The sequence below is a fragment of the Ornithodoros turicata genome, chromosome 5 (assembly GCF_037126465.1).
Source record: "Ornithodoros turicata isolate Travis chromosome 5, ASM3712646v1, whole genome shotgun sequence".
Lineage (NCBI taxonomy): Eukaryota > Metazoa > Arthropoda > Arachnida > Ixodida > Argasidae > Ornithodoros > Ornithodoros turicata.
Window position 1 is genome coordinate 78,310,531 of NC_088205.1, and position 22,590 is coordinate 78,333,120.

General features: G+C 45.2%; 1 protein-coding gene across 1 annotated transcript in view; it reads right to left on the reverse strand.

Moving 5' to 3' along the window:
• Positions 1 to 22,590, reverse strand: part of LOC135395946 (gamma-aminobutyric acid type B receptor subunit 2-like) — a 144,074-nt gene that overhangs the window by 39,871 nt on the left and 81,613 nt on the right. The window contains exons 2-4 of the mRNA XM_064627031.1: positions 11,588 to 11,725; positions 8,464 to 8,634; positions 6,125 to 6,229 (exon numbers count right to left, since the gene is read on the reverse strand). Of these exons, the coding sequence (XP_064483101.1) occupies positions 6,125 to 6,229; positions 8,464 to 8,634; positions 11,588 to 11,725 (414 nt within the window). The remainder of the gene's footprint in view (positions 1 to 6,124; positions 6,230 to 8,463; positions 8,635 to 11,587; positions 11,726 to 22,590) is intronic.

Genomic DNA, 22,590 nt, shown 5'->3' on the forward strand with positions numbered 1-22,590 from the left:
ACGCATTTTGGTGCCATCTATAGCCCGAATGTGCGGTATTGCTTTATATAACACTGTTTTGGTGCTGCTCTAGAACGAGCGAGCTGAGATTCGCAGAAGTGAGTTCCAAGATCAAAACACAGAGTGATGGAGAAGAAAACCCATCACGGTCTTCGGCGAGTCAAACGATTGATCACGGAACCTATTGTCGCGCGCCGAAATTGAATCGAAATTGAATCTAGATTGAACTTGAAATGAAAGAGTAAAGTTGGATATATACGGGAGCCTATACGGGTAGAGAGTGCTGGCGTTGTATATACCCTTATATTCCAATTCGAGTTTAGTAGCTTCTTCTTTTTTTTTTTTTTTTTTTTTGTTGTTGTTGTATGCGTTAGACTCCGTTTCCCAAACATTTCGATATTTGCGACTCTCAGAACTCCGGTTATCTGAACTTCGGTGAGAAGTTTTAGAAAAGTTTTCACGCAAATGCTTTCTATAGCGCTTACTGAGTCGTTACTTCTCACAAGAACAAACCGCTTAAAAAAAAGAAAAAGGAAAGGGCAGAAGAAACAACGGGGAAATCGTTTAAGGATGAACTAAGAAGCTTTAATGAACGCAGGGAGGTAAACAAACACGAGTGTCCTTCTTCCTCTTAATCCGCGTGTTACAACCGGCAAGCCGTCTTTTAATTTCGTGCGTTCATTAAACCTTGTTAGTTGCTTGTTCAGGGATTGTCCCTTTCCTTCCGTCCCTCTTCTTGTTGACGCTGTTTCTCCCTTTTATCATGTACCAAGTGTCTTAGTTTGTCAGCGTTCCTTCATTTACATTCAGTAACCTTGGAGAAAGGCCGCGGCGTCACCTGTGCCACACAAGGTGCACGAACCCGAATGAGGTTATCACACAAACGTCGACATACCAGCACTGGATAGATGTTTCGGCGTTATTGAGCCTTCGTCAGCAGTGCCCAGGTAGACAACGCTGGAGGGGATGGCGTCAGAAGGTCACGTTAGAGTCACTAAATAAGCTTAGTTATAAGCCTAGCGTAGCTTATTTAGCGACTCTAGGTCACGTTATATAACGTGAATGCGAAAGGTGATTTGCTAGTTTCCCTTACAACATTGTGCGGAGCACTGGATAACACTGGATTTTGTACTCACTGATTGATTGATTTTTAAAAGAAATTGCTTTTTTTTTGTATTCACTGGATAGGTATCGGTCAGCTTATTTAGTGACCCTAGTAGAGTCACTAAGTAAGCTTCGCTTCAGAGTATCGACACTCAGGTCCAATGGAGAGCAGGAGCGCCATCTTGTTTCCACACCACACCGGTACCATCCATAGTTGAGGATCAAAGACGGCTAGCATAATGCTCGCTGCGGGATAGAGAAGCGTGCAATGATTGTTGTGCGATAATCCATGTATTCGATAAAAGAGATAGGGCGCAGACAAACTGGTGCATGATGATGAAATGTCTCTCTTGTGCTTGTCTTCGTGTCCATCCCGTGTCTCTCGGTTATTCGTTCCTTCATAATCCATGTATTGTCGACCGGAGCGTCCCGAAGATGTCGAGGTGAGCTCAAGGCCGTCAACTCCTGCTTCTAAACGAAAGGAGCATTTCACCCGCGCACGATAGATGGCATCGTGCGCTAACGTGCGCTTGCGCGTGGGTAGCGTGGCGCGGAAACAAAATGGCGCATGCTCGCTCTTGGAACTCAGTGTCGATACTCTGAAGCGTAGCTTATTTAGCGACTCTAGGTCAGTCAACGTAGTAAGGAATAATGGATAACGCAGGCAAGCTACGATAGAGCGCAAAAAAAAAAAAAAGGAAAAGAAAAGAGAGAAATCGCAAAATGAACGCACTATATCCCTATAACAGAGAGCAAGTGTCTGGAGGAGTGGACGTATCAGTGGATGAGAGAGTCTTGGGATGAAAGGTTTGGCGTATTTGGCATGACACTGCTTCCAAAAAATGCCCTGGTTTGATACCCCACTGCTCTGGCACCTAAGCCTTCTTTCGTAAGAGGATTTATGCCGGAATAACGTTCGCACGTATTGCATTCTACGCTGAAACTTCAAAATAGAGGGATTTCTTCAAAACCGAATCAAATACGCATTCGAAGCGCTTTCCACTGAACCATATTAGCCCCCATCAACTACAGAAACGTTCCTGATCTTACCGTCGCAACAGGACCGTCCTGATGCTCCTGAACAGCAGCATGAGTTATTCCGCAAGAGTGCCTGTACCATTCCTTTTAAATCGTAAAATAATCCACACAAAAAAAATATATAAAAAAATCAGCGCACTCCCAACCTGGTTCTCTCCGAACCGTGGTTAACGCTAGACGGAGCCGCGGCACACGTACGGTCATTCTTCCACGCTTTTTTTTACGCTCCTGGAGGGAAAGATTTCAGCACACTGCTGGGTCTTCCAGCGTCTCCCGCTGTGTACGCTCGGCGGCTTTTTCGCTACGGAGAACCTCGGTAAATGATGAAGAAAATCACTTGACCGGAGCATGGCGAGACGTGACTTCATTCTTAAATGGTCGTCCCATCACCCTTCTCCTCTCCATCTTATTTTTTAATTTCTCGTTCCTCCGTTTAACTTAGTTTCACGGGCAATACATAAGGCGTGTTGGCACGTCCTTGTGCGATGCACGGAATTCCTGCTTAACACTCCTAAGCCAGGTTTGTTTGGAGCGGCTGATTCATTATTAAAGGCGGAGTGAGCGCACTCTTCGAGGATTGCATGTCGAATGAGAAGGGAGCACGTAGGAAGCAGTGTGTTAAGCGGCGCGGACGCGAATATTTGGAATGCTTTCTCGGCGCAGTCTGCACTGTTGAAAGGAATGTTGTTCATAAAAACAAGGCGAGACAAGAGCAAAAATACCGAGGTTCTCCCGAGTTCATTAGGCTGAGGTCAGCATTGAAGCGTAAGCCTTGAGATGCCAAATATCACCACGTGCGGTGTCTTCAAATGGGTGGTTTGCAACTGCCTGTCAATATGACGTAAGAGGGCCGTGGCAGTGAAGTTTGCACAGCGCCATTTCGGGCCCAAACGGCCACGGATCCCAACAGTAGGTCGTTTCATCGGCGGGTTTTGCATGGTGTCTCAAACGGTATGGTGCCAAGGAAAGCTACAAATCCTGTAGGAAGTCCACAGAAAAAGTGGTGCTTCTTGAAAAGAGCGAACAACTCGAGACCGTGTATTTGAAAGTGCCGCGTCGTCTGCTAAACTACCGCGTATAGACGATTTCAGAAATTGCATGGATGGCCCACCAGAGAGCGCCGTGTTGCGAAAGCCCCGCTGCACCTTGGGATTTAGTTTTCATGAGTCAGAGAGAAGAAGAAGAGCGCAAGCAGTTTTGGTTTTCTTTCTCCTTCACCTCCCGCATCACCTCGAGCAACAGGCAGCGAGCACGAATGCAAACCATTTCCCATGACGCATTGCGCGATGCGCGTGACTTGGGCGACGGAGGGCCCCCGTGCGGAGCACAAGGGCAATATCTGAAATCGCCTATTTGTGGCGCTGACGTTGCTGCTCACTCGCGCCACCTGGCCCAGAGAAACAGGTCTAGGGAAGTTGCAATGTCACGTGAATTGACGCTTCCGGTTCGAAGTTCTGCCGGAGTCATACAGCGTCAGCCTGATTTCAACGTAAAAATAAGAGTTCAGCGTTTAACTGCACTAATCCTGCGGAAGGACATATCGCGCACCCTGGGGCACTGCGCCTTTGAAAAAAATATTAGCGTAAACGAAAATCCGACTAAGGTGTGTAGGCACTTGTCACCAAATGCCGTGCTATATACTTACCATGTTGAATTGCGCGTGGCTGTGATAACATTATCAACTCGTAATACGAAAAGAATATCACTAAAGTCACAGCTTCGTCCCACGCTAGAAGGAAACGATTACATGCGTACCATCCTCAGAGTGCAGAAGATTGCTGCGTAAAATACTGCCTGTAGATTTTCTTGTGCCATATCTGAAATGTTGCTTGTTATCTTTATCTGAAGCGTCAAATTGACAGCATTCTAACAGAACATCTCGCGCAGCAAAAGATCGCGATTTCAAAGCGCACGCCAAACGAAACCGAAACATGCACGATATGTCACGAAATCTTATCTTTGTCGTAAAAAAAGTACTTGCGAAGTATTCGTTAAAGTACCTTACTTCTTTCGCGGCAGGTGTTCCCAGACGAACTCGTCTTGGTTGTCGTTTAAGCCAGAGTTTATAAAGTTTCGCTTTGCTCCAAAATGAGCGAAATTTCGAACCGGAAGTTTGAAGACCCAGCATGCGTAGCGCCACTTCTCAACTTGAAAACCACCCATAGAGGGCTTCACTTGTAGTGGACGCAATCGCTTTGCGTACCCTGTACCAAAAGTCTCTAATACGAAGAACGACTCTAGTTTTTGCATTTTTTAAATGAACAAAATGTTAAAATAACCGAAATTGAATATGAACTGCTACTCATCACGGTAGAGGTGTGCGCCGATGCGCCGCCGCCGAGTGCATAAGCCTCGCCGCCGCCGATACTGCAAGAGCTAGACGTGGCAAGAGCCCGTACAAGAGCCTGTACACGTTCTTTGTACTGGTTAAACCCGAAATATAACTCTGCTTTTTACGACAGTCGTCCATTCAGAGCATGCTGTCAATAATTTGTACTTAAAAGCTTCGAAACTTAGTGCTTGAAAGACTATAAAACGACGGCATCGTGTTCACGCCGCACTTTTATATAACATTTATAGAAGCGGGATGTGGGCGCAGAATGGTCACGCCGATAGAGGGAGATCGACGTGGCGCCGCCTCCTCCGGCACAAAAACAGGAGGTACGTCGCCGCCGACAAATTTGCCCTCAGCGCACACCTCTACATCACGGACTACAGGAAGGTGCGTGTTCACTATGCTGATCGGCATTGTGACAGGCAAAGCACAGCGGGCAGAGCCGATCGGCATAGTGAGGACGCACCTTAACGCTCTCAATATTTTCTATGTTTATGTTCACTTCCTGACACACCTATCGCACCTAGTAAGTCCCGAGCGACCTTCGTACAGATAGACAGATAAATGTAGAAAACAAAAGACCTTTGTACAGTCAGATACTGATGTTAGTCACATTGGAAGACAAAGAATACCCCCTTCTGCTGTCGAGTTTGAGCATTCATCATCATCAGTGTATTTGGTTTTGTTGTTGTTGAACGAGAAAAAAATTCACCAAGGCCTGACGAAATTCCTTTTTGCGTTTCCTGAGACACACGTATAATAGGGCTCTCATATTCATTGCGTTAGTAGTTAAACTTTATATTAACTCCAGACGACTGGAAAATAGCAAACCTTATTCTAGTGTTCAAGCTTTGGGAGAAGATAAAGGTGACTAATTATCGTCCAACCTCCTTACCTACTCTGATGCACAAGACAACGAGAATATAACATTCCGTTGCGTAACCTGATACCTTTAGGACTAATTTTTTAGTTCGAGACAACACACCAACAGGAAACTGTTCATGTTCGCATTCGATAAGGTTTCTTATACGAAGCTTTGTATTTAAAAACTTGAAGCACTTAGATTTCGACATATTTAGATCTACGAGCTTGGGAGTTGGCTCCAGTGTGAAAAAAATAGAAATTTTGTAAATTTCGAGTTTAGACGCATGAATCGGGAGAACCGTGGAGCTTTGCTATGCATACAGCCGTTTACTGTTACTAATATACCCACTAAACTAGGCGTGCTGTTCCGATAAAAAAAGGAAAAGAAAGAACTGGTTAAAACAATCGATGATTGGTCAGCTTGCTCAGCTCAATTGCTCAGCTATGATGCTGTGTAACCAGTACGCTGTTGAGTCGCTCAACGAAAACTATATATTTATAAAGCAATGTCGAATACATGCACCATGCTTTCAGGCGATGCGCATAAAGAAAAAACTTACTCCGCAACATTTGCCTCTACACGACACCAGCTCGACAGCATTGCGGGGACAGAGTAATTATATTCACAAACAACTCATGATTCGACACTTCCAGTCACGCAAGCCCGATTAACGTTATTAGGTGCAGTAAGAAGCATTCTTGCTTGTAACTGTACAAGGTCATTGCTGATGCAAATGGGTGCTATACAGAGGTCAAGCGAAAGCAACGAAAGGTGAAGGTTACCTTGAGTTCTTGAATCCGTTCAGAATAATCGTTCGGGGTCACGCCCTCGGATGTTGAGACGCTGATGTTGGCACTATCAAGCTCTGTGAGCAGAGCGTTCACGGGCTGTGGATATAAGAGGCGGATTAAAGTCAGTGTTTTTCGCGTCACATGGGAGAAGTTAGTTTTCGGCTGGAGTTTACTTTGCGCGTACAAATTATGTAGAAACAAATTACACAAGTGCGTGTTGCAGATGTGAAAGGCAGATATACGGTTATCTCTTTCTAATATAACTCATTTTTAACGCTTCTTTTACTAAACTTAGATAGGTTAAATAAGTAAATACAATTATTCGGCGCAGCATGATCCCTGTTATCCTTGCGCCAGTAAGGTCAAATCAAATCAAATAAGTAAATGAAAAAAAAAAATCAATAGCTTAATACCAATCAAGAGTCTGAACTTGGGTACATTAAAGTACAGGTTAGGGGTAATGGGAACGTGATTCGCCAGATGGCTGAGAACAACTGCACTTCTAGGAATGTCCATAATTATTTAGGAGATTCTTACGTATAGCATTGGCACAAGAATCTATAATACAAAAGCACAGATACAAAAATATGTTGTACATGACGTCCGGTGCTACTCGGAATACATGAAAGTCGTACTTATAAACGATGTTAACATGCCTGTGCCAGTCACAACATTTAAAGTGGAACTCCGCTCATTTTTAATGGCGCATTCCATTGGAAGGGCTGACGTCCTGTATGTTCAAGCGCGGCGCGCAGAAAATCATGCACTCCACTTGGCTGTCGTCACTTTCTTGCTGACATTAGCAGTGTGGTTGAGCGTGAATTATCCGTGTCATGCGAACGCCACCTATAGTAAACAAGGACTGTTAAGCGGAGAATTCCATATATTCAACGTGTACACGCTCAAATCCAACACTGGGAACGAGGCTGTTCGAGAAACCAGAAGTCACACTTGTGGCAGAAAATGAATCTGTTGTTCGTGTGGCGGTGAGTCGCGCAGCTTGCCTCACGAAAAAAAAACAATGATTCACTACTGGCACATGCGTGACTTCCGGTTTGTCGAATAGCCTAGTTCCCAGCGTTGGAATTGAACGTGTCCAATGACGGAATAGACGACCTGCACCCCTACGTCATCGATTACGTTTCGCCGCGGCGCAAAGCATGCTGGTGGGCATCTGTCAACCTTATCAGCCTTTTCGGCCTATCAGCCGACGCGTTTTTCCCGCTTCTTGCCCACCACAGCAAAATATAACCTCGAACCAGTCTTACCGTGACGTCACATGTTTGTAAACAGAGGGTGGTGGTGGTGGTGATAGGGCTTGCCGTTGTCGGCCTCACGTATGTGGGCAACGTCACGACTCACGCCCTGGGGGAATGTGCGTCCTGGGCCGACTTCTAAGGGAACTGTGCCGACATATGTCTGAAAGCGTCTGAGGAAAACCCAGGAAAAACCCCAGACAGCACAGCCGGCACCGGGATTCGAACCCGGGTGCCTCCCAGTCTCGACGTGACATGGCCAGCACGCTAACCACTGAGCCACGGGAGCTGGAGTACGGGAGTAAACAGAGGGTCGTGTATATGTGGCTAACTCGCTTAAATGACGTCATTAAGAGTTCGCCACTCACGTCGTACTTTCGGCGGCCGTAGCCATGGACACAAGCCGCCATGAGCCGCATGGGTAAGCCCATGCGTAGCCCACAGAGAGCCTGTGTTTGAAATCGTCTTGGGGAGGGGGGGGGGATATATTTATTAGACGAAAAGCAAAGAAAAAAAAAGGGAGGAAAGGTCAGCCAAACGAGTCCTCCGCTTACTATTCCAGAAATAAATAAATAAAATAAAGAAAATGAAGAAATAAGAAATGAGTAGAGAGAAAAGAAAAAAATAAAGAAATAGGAAGGAATAAGAAATAAAGAAAATTAAGAAATAAATAAAAAGAAAAGGAATTAGGAAATAAAGGATAAACAAAAAGGATGAGGTAGACTAAAGACAAAGATGACAAAAAAAACGATAACGAACGGTGAAAGAATGATGAGATGGATAACAGAAGATGACTTTAAAAGGAAAGTATGAGGTTAATGCGTTGAGGGTGAGAGTGGGGAACAGAAGAATGAGACTGCACGACTGAGTTCACAGGCTGTTCATAAGACCTGAATCGTCTGGGCTATTGACTGAAACAGACGACATCGCGGCTTTACATGTCCACGTGGGCGTCTGTCTAATCATGCGCGTCCATACATGGGCGAAGTTCCACTTCAAATACCCTCAGTTTACCTTCCCCCATTAAACTGGTGCCCAAGCATGGAGGACATTTTTTTTTTAAATTATACGAACCAGTGCGTAGAGCTTGTCGTCTTCGTGCAGGATGGCGACAGTCTCCCATCGAAAGTGGCGAACGAAGGCCACACGGGCTGCATTGTGTGTCGAGTCCGGGGCCACGGTGCGGTAGAAGAGAGGGAACCCGCCACGGTCACTCAGCACGGGGCTCACGCTCCCGAACGAGATCTGCGTCGGAGAAATTAAACTGCGTGACGGCTTCACATTAGAGTGCACTTGCACGCTATGCGACGGCAAAAAAGGTCTTTCCGGCATTTCTTAGATGCGCTCACGAAATGCTCTTCTATGCTTATTATGGTGGCGTACCTTGTTTGCGACCAGATTGCAAAATCAGAGTGTTTGAACGCGAGCGTATGCTTTTGAAAAGACTAGATTGATGCCCCTGTTTCCTGGCTGAAGTGGTTGAGCTCACTGTACCTCCCCCCCCCCCCCCATGATTACATGCAAGATCCTGAGTTTTGAAAGACGGCGTGCTCAATTCAAGAAAAGAAAAAGAACGGTGGTCTTTTTTGTTATGGTTCTGCGGATTCAGGGGACATAAACAAAGACTGACCGGTTCCTCAGGGAAGCTAAACATGCAAGGAAGAACACCTGCACGAAATCGATATGCGTGTAGCCTGTAGCTGCCAGGATACCGCGGAATGTAGCGCGTTAGCAACGCTGTGTTGTGTGGGACAGTAGAGATTGATTTGTCGCGGTTTTAATCGAAGGTTCATCAAATCAATCAAAGGGGAAGACGGACGAGAGACGTGTTCGTTTGTTCCCACCAGAGTTACTTGTAAAGTTTGAACCAAAAACTGTGAAGCTGCTCTAGGGTATGCTTCGCCGAATGCGCATGAGCGCTGCTGCGGGGCGGTCTTTCTGGAACACTTACGTGATAAAAAGATAAAAACACTGAAACTTCTGTTTGTTAGCATACTAGTTTTCACGCGGTATAGACTGCATGAAACCTTGTACGCTAATAAACAGAAGTTTCATTGTTTTTATCTTTTTATCACTTGTGTTGACCGTGCTTGACTGAAAGTTTCCACATTCCCCGATTGCTTCTATGTTGAGACAATTAAATTAATGCAACCATGTCGAACTTACTCTTGGTGTTACCAAAGTAAAACAAATTCTTCATCATGATATTCTCCCTGGTCTTCTGACGTCATGTGCAGTTTTTATTTGTTTCACATAGCTTCGATAGCTTCACATAGCTTAAATATCTTAAATACAAAACCATTCAACAGACAATTTACATTTCAATAGCACCAGGTCTACGACATCCAATATTCAAAGTCTTGAATTCTTCTATACGACACTCTTTGCAGAATCTAGACACGCATTCCGAACTAACTCTCACAATTTAACTTGGAACAGCTTGCATCCCTGTGTCACTTCTAAACAACCAGAAGCATCAACCGTCCCTTATGTTAGGTGACACGGCGCCGAAAATCTTAAATGACAAGGACCTGCCACCTTCGATGACAGCCGCCTTGGTCCTTCAATAACCAGCCGTCTTTCGGCAGCGCCACGTAGCGATGCACAGCAAAGCCATAAACAACGTCATCTTCAGCGCAAACGACGACCCGCCAACGGAAACTTTTCCAATGAAGTGTCCCATGAAATCGGTTCGTTGAGTTGGAACGGTCGAAATTAAATTCGTGAGACTGTTTGGCACCGATAGAGGGCACAGAGAGTAAAGTTCATTCGAATTCGAAGCCAAGACGAGCCGAGCCGAGCCACGTTAGGTCGCACCCTCTTCGTCTGCAATTGAAATGAACTGCTTTGGAAGTCAGTGGCCGCTAAGCGCCGTGCTCTTGAAACAAGATCGCTGCTGTGAATCACCTGAGATTTCCCTGCGTAACAGGTGGCTGGAGCTTTATTCCAACGCTGAATTGCCGGTTATGCAAATGCTGTTTGTCCAAGGTTGAGTGCAGCAGTGTAACGGTCCTACAGATGGAAGTGCACGTGTGTTTGACTTAGAGCAGTTGAGGTTTTCGGGAAGGGGGAGTTTTTTAGTGTAGCATAGTCGGGACGTATGAGTTACCACTATGTTAGACTCTGAAGAACGGTTTGTACGAAAACGCATTCGCTCGTCACGTTTAAGAAGACTATCGATGATAAAAATATGGTATCAGTTCTTTCCTCGAAAGCCATTACAACTGTCTCCACTATACAAAGTGTAGGCAGGACCAGACAAACTTCATCTCTCAATCCTCATACAAATAAAGTAATTTTTACACCCTCTCAACTGAACTCTATACAGACGAATATCCGAGTGTACATACTTAACAAGATTTGGGCAGGCTGTTACATGCTTCTGTTGTGGGCGAGCGAGACAAGACGATTGATAAACATACGGGCAGTCGCAAACCTTACGCAAACGATACGTTTGCTGCTGCTGTCCTCGTGTTTGTTAATCGTCTAGTCTCGCCATCTGCAACGCAAGAACAAGAATATTCGAGTGACACGCGCCAATCGAATTGGCTCTTATCGATCACGACGAAAGAATGAGAGACAAATTCACGTATCACTCCAAATAATCCTCCAGAATGAGAAAAGAGATGAAAAGGGGGTTTGGGGGGAGCGAAAATAGAGAAGCAGAAAGGAAGGTTTACGAAGCAGACGGCTCCGAACGTCGTCTGCGTTTCCATTGCAGAGGATTCGTTGTGTCTGCTAAGCCCCGTTATGACAGAGGCCAACGGCTGGAGTGCAGTGCGCATACAGAGGGGGTTGCGTGTTTGCACAACGTGGTGAGTTTTTCAAGAAAGGTTCCGTCGCGAAAGACTTGCCTGGAGACAAAGCTGAGGCGCATGGTAATGCGGTGTGGAAGGCTGCTCTGAAAACATAGCTGTTTGTTAGATGCTGATGAAGGATTCTGTATACACAGCAGCAACAGTGAAGGTCTGTATTAGAGTGACTGCGTGTTTTAGCTGCTGTGCTAATGGAGGAGGAGAATACGTGAAGATAACGTAGCTGCAAGGGTGAAAGGTGTTTTGTCTCATTGCTTTTGCTTTTGACGGATGCTGCCTTGAATCGGCCCCGCAAAAGGTTAGAATACCGCCCAGTACTATGGAATGCACTCGAAGTAAGAGCTGCATAGTTATATACAATTTGAATGTGAATGTTTTCTCACCTGCAGGACACCCCAGTGGTTCACTATCTTGGCCAATGTTTCGGTAACTTCGGATGAGGATGTTCCCAACAGCATGGTCATCTGCTGCTTCCGATAGACAGCGTGGAAGAATGCATTGATCGCCGTCCCGGAGTCACACTGCACGGAAAAACGTGTACCTGAGGTGAGGGTTTGGAAATGCGCATTCATACACAAGTCGTTTTAAGCGCTGCCTGACGCAGTACGTAGTGCGGAAGTAAAAAGAAATTTAATTCGTACAAAGACGACATTAAAGGCATCACATGTAACGTTTTCAATGAAGGAAAATGTAAAAAAAATAAGTTAGGTAAGTAGTTACCTAAGGTAGTACCTTATTTATTTAGAAGTACCTTAGTAGTAGGTAGTTACCGTAAGGTAGTTTTGCAAATACCGGACCGTAAAAAAAAATACAGAACAGTGCCAATGAATATCTACATGATGTCGTTAAAAACCGCTTCAAATATGCCACGAATACTGACTCTGTTGGAACCTACCATATTGATAATCGTGATGTCGTACGCAAGGGGCATTTAAAACGGAATTATTCCGGCCCTGCATTATAAAAAGAAAATGAAGAGATATACCGCTTGGCATCTGTTTTAGTTTCAGTTTGAAGTAGAATTGTATATAAAACCCTCTGAAGTACTGGTACCTGTCCGCGTGACGTTTTGTCTCTTGACGTTTGAGAGAGAGAGCAGGACATTTATTCATTGAGAAACACGTTGTTCGACCGTGAGTGATCAATGTCCAGTGAAAGGTAATGTAACCTCTCTAGACGTCGTATACTGCAATCAGCGAGAATAATTTTTTTTTTAACAGTATAGAAAAAGAAAGAAGGTAGAATGCGGTGTTGAGACAATGCATTGGACCCGAAAGTGAATTCGGTATTTTCGGCCCCAATCGATACGTCATCCCCATTCATTGCATTCCAGGGACATTCAATGACAACTTGCTGAGTGAGAAGAAAAGGGTTCACATACCTTAATGTACAATCGACGCATTATGATGGGAACGCGACCCGGGAAAGATCAATACCTCATTAGGTATTCGATAACTACGTACACATAACAAAAAAAAAAAAAAGGGTTTCCAAAGGAAATATGACGTCCGACCACCTTCAGTAATTATTTCCTTTCGGCAGGGACCGCATTTGGAGGAAAATTCCTTCTGCATAACCCTAATGCTGAATGCAGGTTCCGGTCCCCCTTTATTTGCATAATATGCTGGTGGAGTAGGCGCTAACCATGCGCCTGTAATGAATGCGCACGCAGGTGAGCCTCGAATAAGGGCCATTCACACGTTGCAGAGAATACGTGGGGAACGCCGCTGCTATATACCTCTGAAGCATAAAGCGTGCATATTTGTGTTCCGTTAGGGATACGCGCCTTTGGCAGCTTGGTGGAATGATGTTAGTTTTTAGGTCAATGTTCCTTTTGCTTCGCGTTATTTGAAGACGTATACTCTAGTTTTATCGAGTCGAAAAAGTGTTACAAGTATTGAAGATTACGTGGTCTCGTATGGTATACGCTTTAGCTTAAAGGCCAATTGTAGAAGCCTTGGTTCGGAAGCCGCTGATACTTCGAATACATTTTTCTAGGCCCGTGAGTCTGTCTATCAAGGAGAAGGCTTTATTTTCAATGTTGTCTTTTGTGACTCTGCCCAACGTGTGTGCCGTATGTGCCGGCTGCGCAGTGGGTTTTTCTGACTGACAGCAAGGCTGCACTGGCTCTGCTGCTCTCTTTTCGCTCCAGCACAATATGCACTCTCCACGCGTTCATACTGTGAGCTGCCAGACCCTTGGTGGCAGGGTACAAGTTGTATAGACACGCCGACTTCCGCGAGGGACGTTAAATACGGGGTGCCGTGTGATGAGCTTTCATGGCACGTTAAAGACCCCTCAGGTGGGCAAAAGCAATCCACAGACCGACCGCTGTGGCGTCGCTCATGATCTCAGTTGTCTCGCGACGTAAACACCGAATTATTATCATACTTTGAGCTCTCACACAACTCGCGACTACTGGCCATTCTGTGACGCTTCAGTGGGTCCCGGGATACATAGGCCTTCTTTGTAACACCGGCGCAGACACAATAATGGCGAGACTCGCAACACCTACCAGAGCTCTCCCTGCTACCCATCTACCTCTAACCGGACCTCTGCCTGTTCCCTGCACATTCGTCGGTGGCGCTGTGTCCGTACCCGGCAGTTCTGAGCGGACTCTACCTCATATGATCATTTCTTACGTCCCCCTGCAGGACTTTACTATTGCCTGCCGTTGTAAATAGACCTGAATAAGAGTCACTCCTCCATCGTCTTCGAATCAATGTTGCACGCACACCCTCACTCCTGTATAAAATGCGCCGGACGAACTGCCCCAGTTGCGCAACTTGTTGCGTGGAAGCCGACAATCAGCACTATCTATTATACTGCAACCGATATCTCTTTCAACGACTGGTCCTCCAACGCCATTTGCGACAACTTGGTTACCCTCACGTCTCATTGGCCACTCAACTCGACCAAGTCTTGCACAACCAGGGCCGGTTACGACTGCCCTCTTGACCAGCCTCTAAGGCCCCCTTTTTTGTGAGTATGTGTGGTATTTTTAAAGGAATAGCAAGTCGGTCTACGCCTGACTAGCCTTTCCTTCCTTTTCTTTTTTCAGTAAACATATCCCCCCTCCCGTATGTGATTATAAATAATAGTGTTATGAAGAGGAAGAAGAAATTCACGTTCGTTCTGTAATTAAACTCATGCATATACCGCTTTCCTCGGCTGTACATTTCATCACGTGTAGCATCACGGTACCATTATTATTACTATTATTTATTTACACTTCCTCTTCACAATAGCAGTAATCTCGGGAGCTGCAACACGTATTCCAAGCACAAGTCATGGTGATGTAATAAAGAAAAACACACAAGCACAAGTAAACTACATTTCCACGGCAACTTTCCATTTCAGTAGACTTCCATTCCATTGAAGAGCAACTACAGCACAACATAAAGGTATCGTTGCACACAATCACAATATCATGAGGTGTCCTGCAATTCCCCCGTCTGCATGCAGTTCCGCCGAAGAAACAGGAATAAATGTTTCATGGGGTCATACGGCAAGGGCGAGATCTCATTAGACTTCCCGACCGGGTCGAATATCGTGGGATTTTGAGATCCCAACTTTTCCTATTTTTGATTACTTATATTGAAATTGCACGAGAGTTGAAATGGGAAAATGCATGCAAAGTGACATCGTTACGTGCCGGGAGCACAGTTGAAATTATTCGCACATCTAAAATAGACAAGGAGGCGAAACGAAACGGTTAAGGTTTATTTATATCACACTATATATACTATTTAGTACTGACGCTCGAAAATGGCTTGTTTTATAGTGTGTAGCATCTAAACGGCAGGAACAAAATTTCTGTAACAGACGTGACTAGAAATACTACACAAGCAATAGTTAGAAGTGGTAGTTGTTCCTTTTACGCAGTCAATATTGTACAACCGTCACGTACGTATCTTACAGGAAAACAACGCAGTTGTATTCAACTTCAGAAAGGGCGCGGCTAGGAAACCGCGAAACCTATATGCTCATCGTAAATGTAACAGGAGTGTTCCGCAAACGCCATGTCACCGCATGATGCACAGACCATTGGCAACACTAATTCACCGGGTGCGGCTGAACGACCCCGTTCCAAAGATTTTTTTTTTTTTACGTACGGAATTTACGTCTTTCGGAACATTTACGTGGTGGACAGTAAACAAATTTCATATAACGTTTTGGTGTTCCAGAGCATAGCGTGTCCGGGAGCCTATACACAGCGAGAAACTTTATTTTTTAGGAAGGAGTAAGGGGGACTGGGGGGGTTAGTATGCGTCCTGTGCCGACTTCATGGGGAACTGTGAGCCAGAAACCTGAAGAGCAACCTTCTCCACCAATTTCGTCCCAGCGCTCTCAAACGCACTCGATCACAAAACAACGGCCGTCAACGTCATCTGCGAGAAGTGGTTCTTCAGCTATTTTTGAACTGTCAACTGGTGCTGCAACTTACCAGTCAAAGTCATCAACTCATTAAGACAATTAACGTCACGAAAGTCGCAAAAAGAAATTCTACGCCCAAATCCCCCGAGGACATCTCCAACTCAGAGAGCCCTCAATTTTTTTATATCGGTGGTGACTAACTGGCTATAGGATACCTGTCACTTACCCTGTAGGCCGCGGTTCGATTTCCGGCATGCGAATTTCAGGCCCTATATGGTGTAATCGTCAGGGCTCTGAATCCGGCAGTTCCTGTTCGACTCTCTGTCACTGTTTGACACTTTGTGACGCTCTCTGGTTTTTATGCATTGAGATTCCGCACGGGGACTGTCCTACACTGTTGCTTTTCGTGCCAAGTTTTGTGGTGATGTTTTCATCCATTCCGTTTCAAAGTGTATAGATTTGTGTAGTTTCCCTTTATTTTCTGAATAACGCATCCTGGAGTGGCCAGACCCGGGTGGCTCGGGACTAATATCTCAATTTTTCCTTGTACAAATCAATCAATCAATCAATCAACTCTCTGTGGCAGCCTTCTGTTTTAGAGGTTGCTTTCGGTGCATGCACGGATGCTCTGCGTAAATATCGCTGTTTGTAAGTAATTAAAGAGAAAGAAAGAAAGGAACTACATTGCATCCAGCAGTCCCTGTTCGATTCTCGGTGGCTGCTTTCTGATTTGGTTTCATTTTAAGAGAAAATAAAATAGTGATTTTGGCTTGACTAGTGTGACCCGCAACTCCACATCAGTTGCACCAGTATACTTTGGTGAAAAACTCCTGGAATGATGATACCAATGAAGAGGATGATGATGATAATGATTAGTGGTGGTGATTCCGACAGAAAACAATTGCGCACACACACTGAGATGTCAAAGAACGTGCAAACACGCAACGCTTGCTTCCCTCTTGGCTATTCCTCGCTCGCCTATACTTTTCGATCACAATCGCTTTTTTCTTTCTTTTTTTTCTATCGATCGTTTCTTCTCGTCATCTCCGGTGTGGTCTTGGCTAGGATACCCTGCTCTTACACAGAAGGCTCCGATTCGATTCCCGGTGTCTGAATTTCAGGTCCTCTGGTGGAATCATTAGGATTCTGAATCCAGCAGTCCCTGTTCGACTCTCGGTGGGAGCTTTCCGTTATTATCCATCTCGGTTGTTCCTCCCTTGCCTACGTTTCGGTCACAATCGTTTTTTTTTCTTCTTCTATCGATCATTTCTTCCCAACATCTCCGGTGTGGACTTGTGGCTAGGATACCCTGCTCTTTCCCAGAAGGCTCCGATTTGATTCCTGGAATCCGAATTTCAGGTCCTATGGTGTGAATCCTAGATTATACTTTGCTTGCAGCCGGTTGTGCGTGCGTGCGTGCGTGCGTGCGTGCGTGCGCGTGTGCGTGTGTGAGAGAGAGAGAGAGATACGTTCGTCGATCGTTTCTGCGTGTGACACTTCAGAAATTTCATGTAACGTTTTCGCGTTACTTTTGGGTGTTTATATAACGAATTTAACTTGATCATCGAGCGAGTAATTTAATTCATTTAAATGACGATAAATGAATAACCACGTAAGTAAATTCATCGCCCAAAATCTCAAGGTCCTCCGAACGCAGAGAGCACCATAATTTTTTTTCTAAATTCACCGTCGCAAATCCCGCCCGCGTGCTCTATACCTGTGAGAGGAGAGCGCGTTGTCATGACGACCGCGGGTACTTTTGCGTCCCCATGAGGGTCGCGAGTACCCCTAATTTTCGCACATTTCCGATCGTCGTTTTAGGGTGAGATTAAAGTCCAGCAAAAGATTGCCAACGATGTGAGGCAAGTTTTTAAAAAAAAATCGCGAATAATGAATTTCACTGAGTCGAAAAACTGACCCAATGAGTGTAAGTGATTGTAGCAATATTCTAGACACAGATTTAGCACTCTTTCGCGACATTTACACTACTGGACATCCATTCCACGCTCATCCGAACGCCACTTCGCTATTACGCTCTCGTTCTCAACTCGACGATGTGCTTTTTATCGTCAGCATCAAGTTCACCGAGGAAATATTTGATTCTACATATGTGTCCCGGAAACAACGACAATTCCCATTATCTGAGGAAGCCTCAGACTTCCAGCATTCTTATCCAGCTCAGCAACATGGTACAACCGTACATCTTTTCCTTCCTTTTCTTTTTCGTTTCCACCCTTTTTTTTTCGGAATAGCCAGCCGGCTCTGTGCCTGGCTAACCTTTTCTTTCTTTTTTCTTAATAAACATATACCACCCCCCCCCCCGTACATGCATGGGAAAATTAAAGTTACGCGAAATATTCCCTACTTTCCATTTTTCCTTATATTCCCTTTTATTCCCTTTAATTACTTTTACAGTAAAGAAAGACAGAACAGGAGACAGAATGAAGACGCAGTCTTTTGAAGAAAGGCACCCGCTTACCAAAAGTACAAAATAAAGACGAAAAAAAAAGTACGGTCGACTCGAAGTGAAAAATTTGGCTATGGGACATTAATTTCATTTAGACTCTAGAATGCAGTGAAGCGGCTCTTTCGAAATGCGCACTAAATTGTCGAACACGTTCTGGTTTAGACGTAATAAATTCATGTCCGACGTTTAACCGCGACGGTGAAATGTGCGCTCGCTCACGGCGTCGTTAATTACTATGTTCACAGCGCTCCACTATACCTGTACCAGTCGCGTGAAATATTATCCCGTCCATTTACTCGGACGTGATAGGTGTTCATTAACATACAGGCATGACGCGCTATTTACAAACATGGGCTGTACGCCAAATCCGTTCCAATTACCAGAGGAGATCGTGTCGGAACATAAAACATGGAACATACGGAAAAGCCTATAGTTGAAGCCTCCTTTGTTGTGCAGTGCGCCGCTGTTAGCGTGCCTTGCCACATGAAGACGTCACGGTTCGTTGATGAAACGGATGAGTTACAATTAAGGTAGACCGTTTTACGCCGTGCAGTTGGGACATTAATTGAATGTGTGCTGAGTATTTATATCTTTAATGCGGAGTGTGAATGTTTTTAGAAGTTTTATCGCTCAGTTCGTTCTTATACACTCTAAGAGAAAAAAAAGGGCGTGAAAAGGTGGTAACTTCTATAGTTACCACCTAGGTCAACATAGCGTCCGATAAAGGGTGATAAGATTCAATTATCATATATCCGAATTGATACAAAAAAGCGTACACCCCACCTCGCTCACCGAATTAGGGGGCTTAATCGCTTCATCGTCGTTACGGTCGTTACAAGCTAACGAGTGGCGGGAAATTCAAAAAGGTGGGCACGTGACACATTGCGCGTGACGTATACCACGGCCTTCACGTATCGCGCGAAGAGCGCCGTGCATGTGTTTTATCACGTGTCCACCTTTTTAAATTTTCCGCCCGCCCGATTAAGCCCCCAGAAGCGGTAACCCTATCATTCTTAGTTAGCAGGCAGAACTTTGCAACCTTTTAGGCACAACATATGCGATAACTATCACCTCCGAAAAAGTGTAACTACTCCTCCTTGTTTTCTTCTTCTAAGAGTGTAATTGTATGAACATTCATTCATGTCGAGTTGTAATGCCACCTGTAGGAGGGGACAAGCGCAATACTTGCCCACAGCACGCTTTAAAAGTAGTAATGCCGAGTTTGTTAGACGTCGCTCTGTATTGTCATCAAGCGGGAGAGCTACCTGGCAGAGCCGTAGCGACGGGGGTGCGAGGGGGGGCAACCGCCCCGGTCGCCCTTACCAGAGAGGGCGCCGAACGGCAAGCCCTGGCAGGTTGGTTGGACAGTATAAAGTAGGAATGAAGAAAATTTGAATTTATACGGTCTCTGCAGTGTAAATGGGAGTTTCCTTTTGTTTGTTTTGTATTGCCAACTGTAGGACGGGACAAACTGTGGGATGGGATGTTTGTTTACAAGGCTTATGACGGCTGTGAGGGGGAATGGGCGCTTCAGATCTGCCCTGCCCCGGGCGCAAACTCTCCTCGCGACGACTTTGCCACTTGGACATCGTGTGTATTGTCATCAAGCAGGAGAGCTACCTATGGAGGTAGTCCCCTTTGGACAGGCGTGTGTGTGTATTGTCATCAAGCAGGAGAGCTACCTATGGAGGTAGTCCCCTTTGGACAGACACTAACTTTACGTTACACTCCTACAAGCTAGATAACAACACTCTCTAGGAGAGTTTGCTTTTCGTACTGACCATACCAAGCGAACAATCCAAACACGGGAGAGCCGCTGCAGAGTGCAGTACGGTCCTAGCGAGCTGGCTAGAACATGATTTGCCACTCACCCTGAACGTGGCGGAAAAGACGAGTAGACGTCAGCCAGCGGCGAGAGCACTCCATGACAATGCGGCTACGAAGCCCTGAGCCTGTGTGTGTGTGTATGGGAGTGTATTGGCATCAAATGGAAGGCCGGCCACAGGGGCAGGCTTCCTGCCTGTGTGTGTGTGTATGGGGGGGGATTTATTCCATGTGTAATCGTTATGTGTTAACACGGTTAAGGTAGCTCGACGAGGGCCAATAATCTTTCGTATGTCACTTTCGTCGGTGTGACATACATGCATTGCGTCTTCCTTCGGCAAGCACACGACGACCGTTTCAGTCTTCCACGTAACGTAACCCTGCCTCGACACCCTCCGCCAGCAGTGCTGTTTAGGTCACTTCCCTGCCTGAGGTAGATGTCGTACTGGACCGAAGGAAGAACAGCATGGAGTCCACGTATTTACACCTCAAGTAACGCAGCAATAGCTAAGACAATGAAACATGGAAAGACGAACACAACAGAGAACCCTCACAATGACCACTTGAATATTCAGTTAAAGAAAGGCAGTTGATGAAAAGGCGAAAAGTCAATTGCATTCTTAAATCTTAAATAAAGCGCACGATGCAGCGTTACACTCAAGTGCATAAGCAATAGGGCAGAGTTTTAGAACCGGCCTCAGTTGTGGACTTTATTGGGGAAAATAAAGCGAATAACTAAATTAAGGATATAGGGAACAGTAGGCTAAAGCGATAAGGAAGATGGGCTCACTAATTCTGTGACTCATCTACTCAGTCAACAATACAACGGAGGAAGATCAAGCGCATTTGACACCGCACCTGGGTTCGTGAAATTGATTTCATGTTGCCAAACCCAAAAGCCTGCACTCCCTCAATGTCATGTGAGGGCGAGCGCTCAGCTAATGTTGCATCCTATAAAGCGTCCAGTTTCATCCCCTGAGGGGGATGGACCGCGAAAACGCGAGGCAGATGACTCCGCTACCCGGCGGTTACCCGGGACCTTGGTGCTATATTTACGCACTTAACTTCGTAGTTCCTTGGGGCAGATTGTTGTTAAACGTCACCTACATCAACACTTTCTTTTGACCCAGTATAGAGGCTTAACATGCAGCAGTAACGCAACTCGTCTTCGCCTTCGTACTATATAGACAAAGAGTGATATTAAAAGGTAGGAGCAACTTATTTATTTACACATGGTAACGAGACTTTCGTGCACGAGACTGCACTTCTTCAGGTTACCTGAAGAAGTGCAGTCTCGTGCATGAAACTCTCGTTACCATGTGCAAATAAATAAGTTAATCCTACCGTTTAATATCACTCTTTGATTTACTCACCACCGGCAACTTGACATCGCCTATTTTTCTGCCTTCGTATCTACTATATATAGACACTTAGAAAAGCAAGACGGTTGAGAGCACATGTTTAATACAGTCAAACTCCTTTATAGCGAACACCTTTTTAACGAAAATACCACTACAGCAAATTTTTTTTTGCGGTCCCGCTGGAGCCTATAGGCCCAATAATAGACATCCTTTTTAACGAAAATACCTTTACTGCGATTTTTTTTTGCTGTCCCCTGAGTTTCGTTGTAAAGGAGTTTGACTGTATACAAAATAGTAGACTTTTGTGCAGTAGACTGCTCTCAACCGTCTTGCTTTTTATTCTGATATCGCTTTCGTCGAAAAATTGACATTGCTCTTCATACGTTTCGCGTTAAACCACAAGATTTTTACGCTATGCGCCCCGCAATTGTAGCGGGGAATCACCTCATTCCATCGTCATTCATGTAGTTGTTGTTACGCTATACTCCTGACTGTTACAAACGATCGGAACTGTTGGATTACTCTCAGATGATAGCCAAATTGGCAACAGCGACGACGCAAAACATGAACATGCATGATGCTAAGCGCGGTCAACAACTCACACTACAGTCTTAGAAATGATGGTGGTGGTGGTTGTGAAAGGGCTCGCCATAATCGGCCGCACAGAGGTGGGCAACGTCACGACTGACGGCGACCATAATCTCAAATGCCTGCCCTTTGTGACAATTGAACCTCTGTATGCAATAAGGGGATAAGTCGAAAAATCCCAAACCGAGAAAAGGGGCCTGATCTGTCCGTGCGTCCCATTGGCATACATGTATTTCCCATTTCTTATACCCTCCTGTAGCGGGCCAATAAATTGCAATAGGGTCCTAAATTTTCTTTGGCAGGAACATACTGGTATGTAGATGTCATTGCAGCAAAAATAGCAAAAAGGGGATAAATTGACTTATCCCCTTAATGCATACAGAGGTTCAATTATGAACAGCATATGTGTCACAAAAAGGCGCACGCCTCCCGTTTTCAACAAATCGGAGCAGATGACTATATCATTCGAGATGATCGTTGGCTGGGAGCGTGCTATGTGGTGAAGTTCATTTTTAAGAGTGTAAAGTGAAGCCAAAAATCGCCATTTCATTTTTCTTTGAATCAGTCAATCAATCAATCAAAGTTATCTCGAAATTTTTGTGTACTTTGATAGCTTTCTAGTTTTGTACCCATGTTACTTTGTTACTGTAATAGGCGTACACATTTTGGTCGTCTATAGAGTGAAAAAGCACTTGCTCAACTTCATACGCGCGGCTGTTGTTTGTTGAAATCACTAGAAGGTCGGCTTTGGGTGCCGTGTGACAAGAGC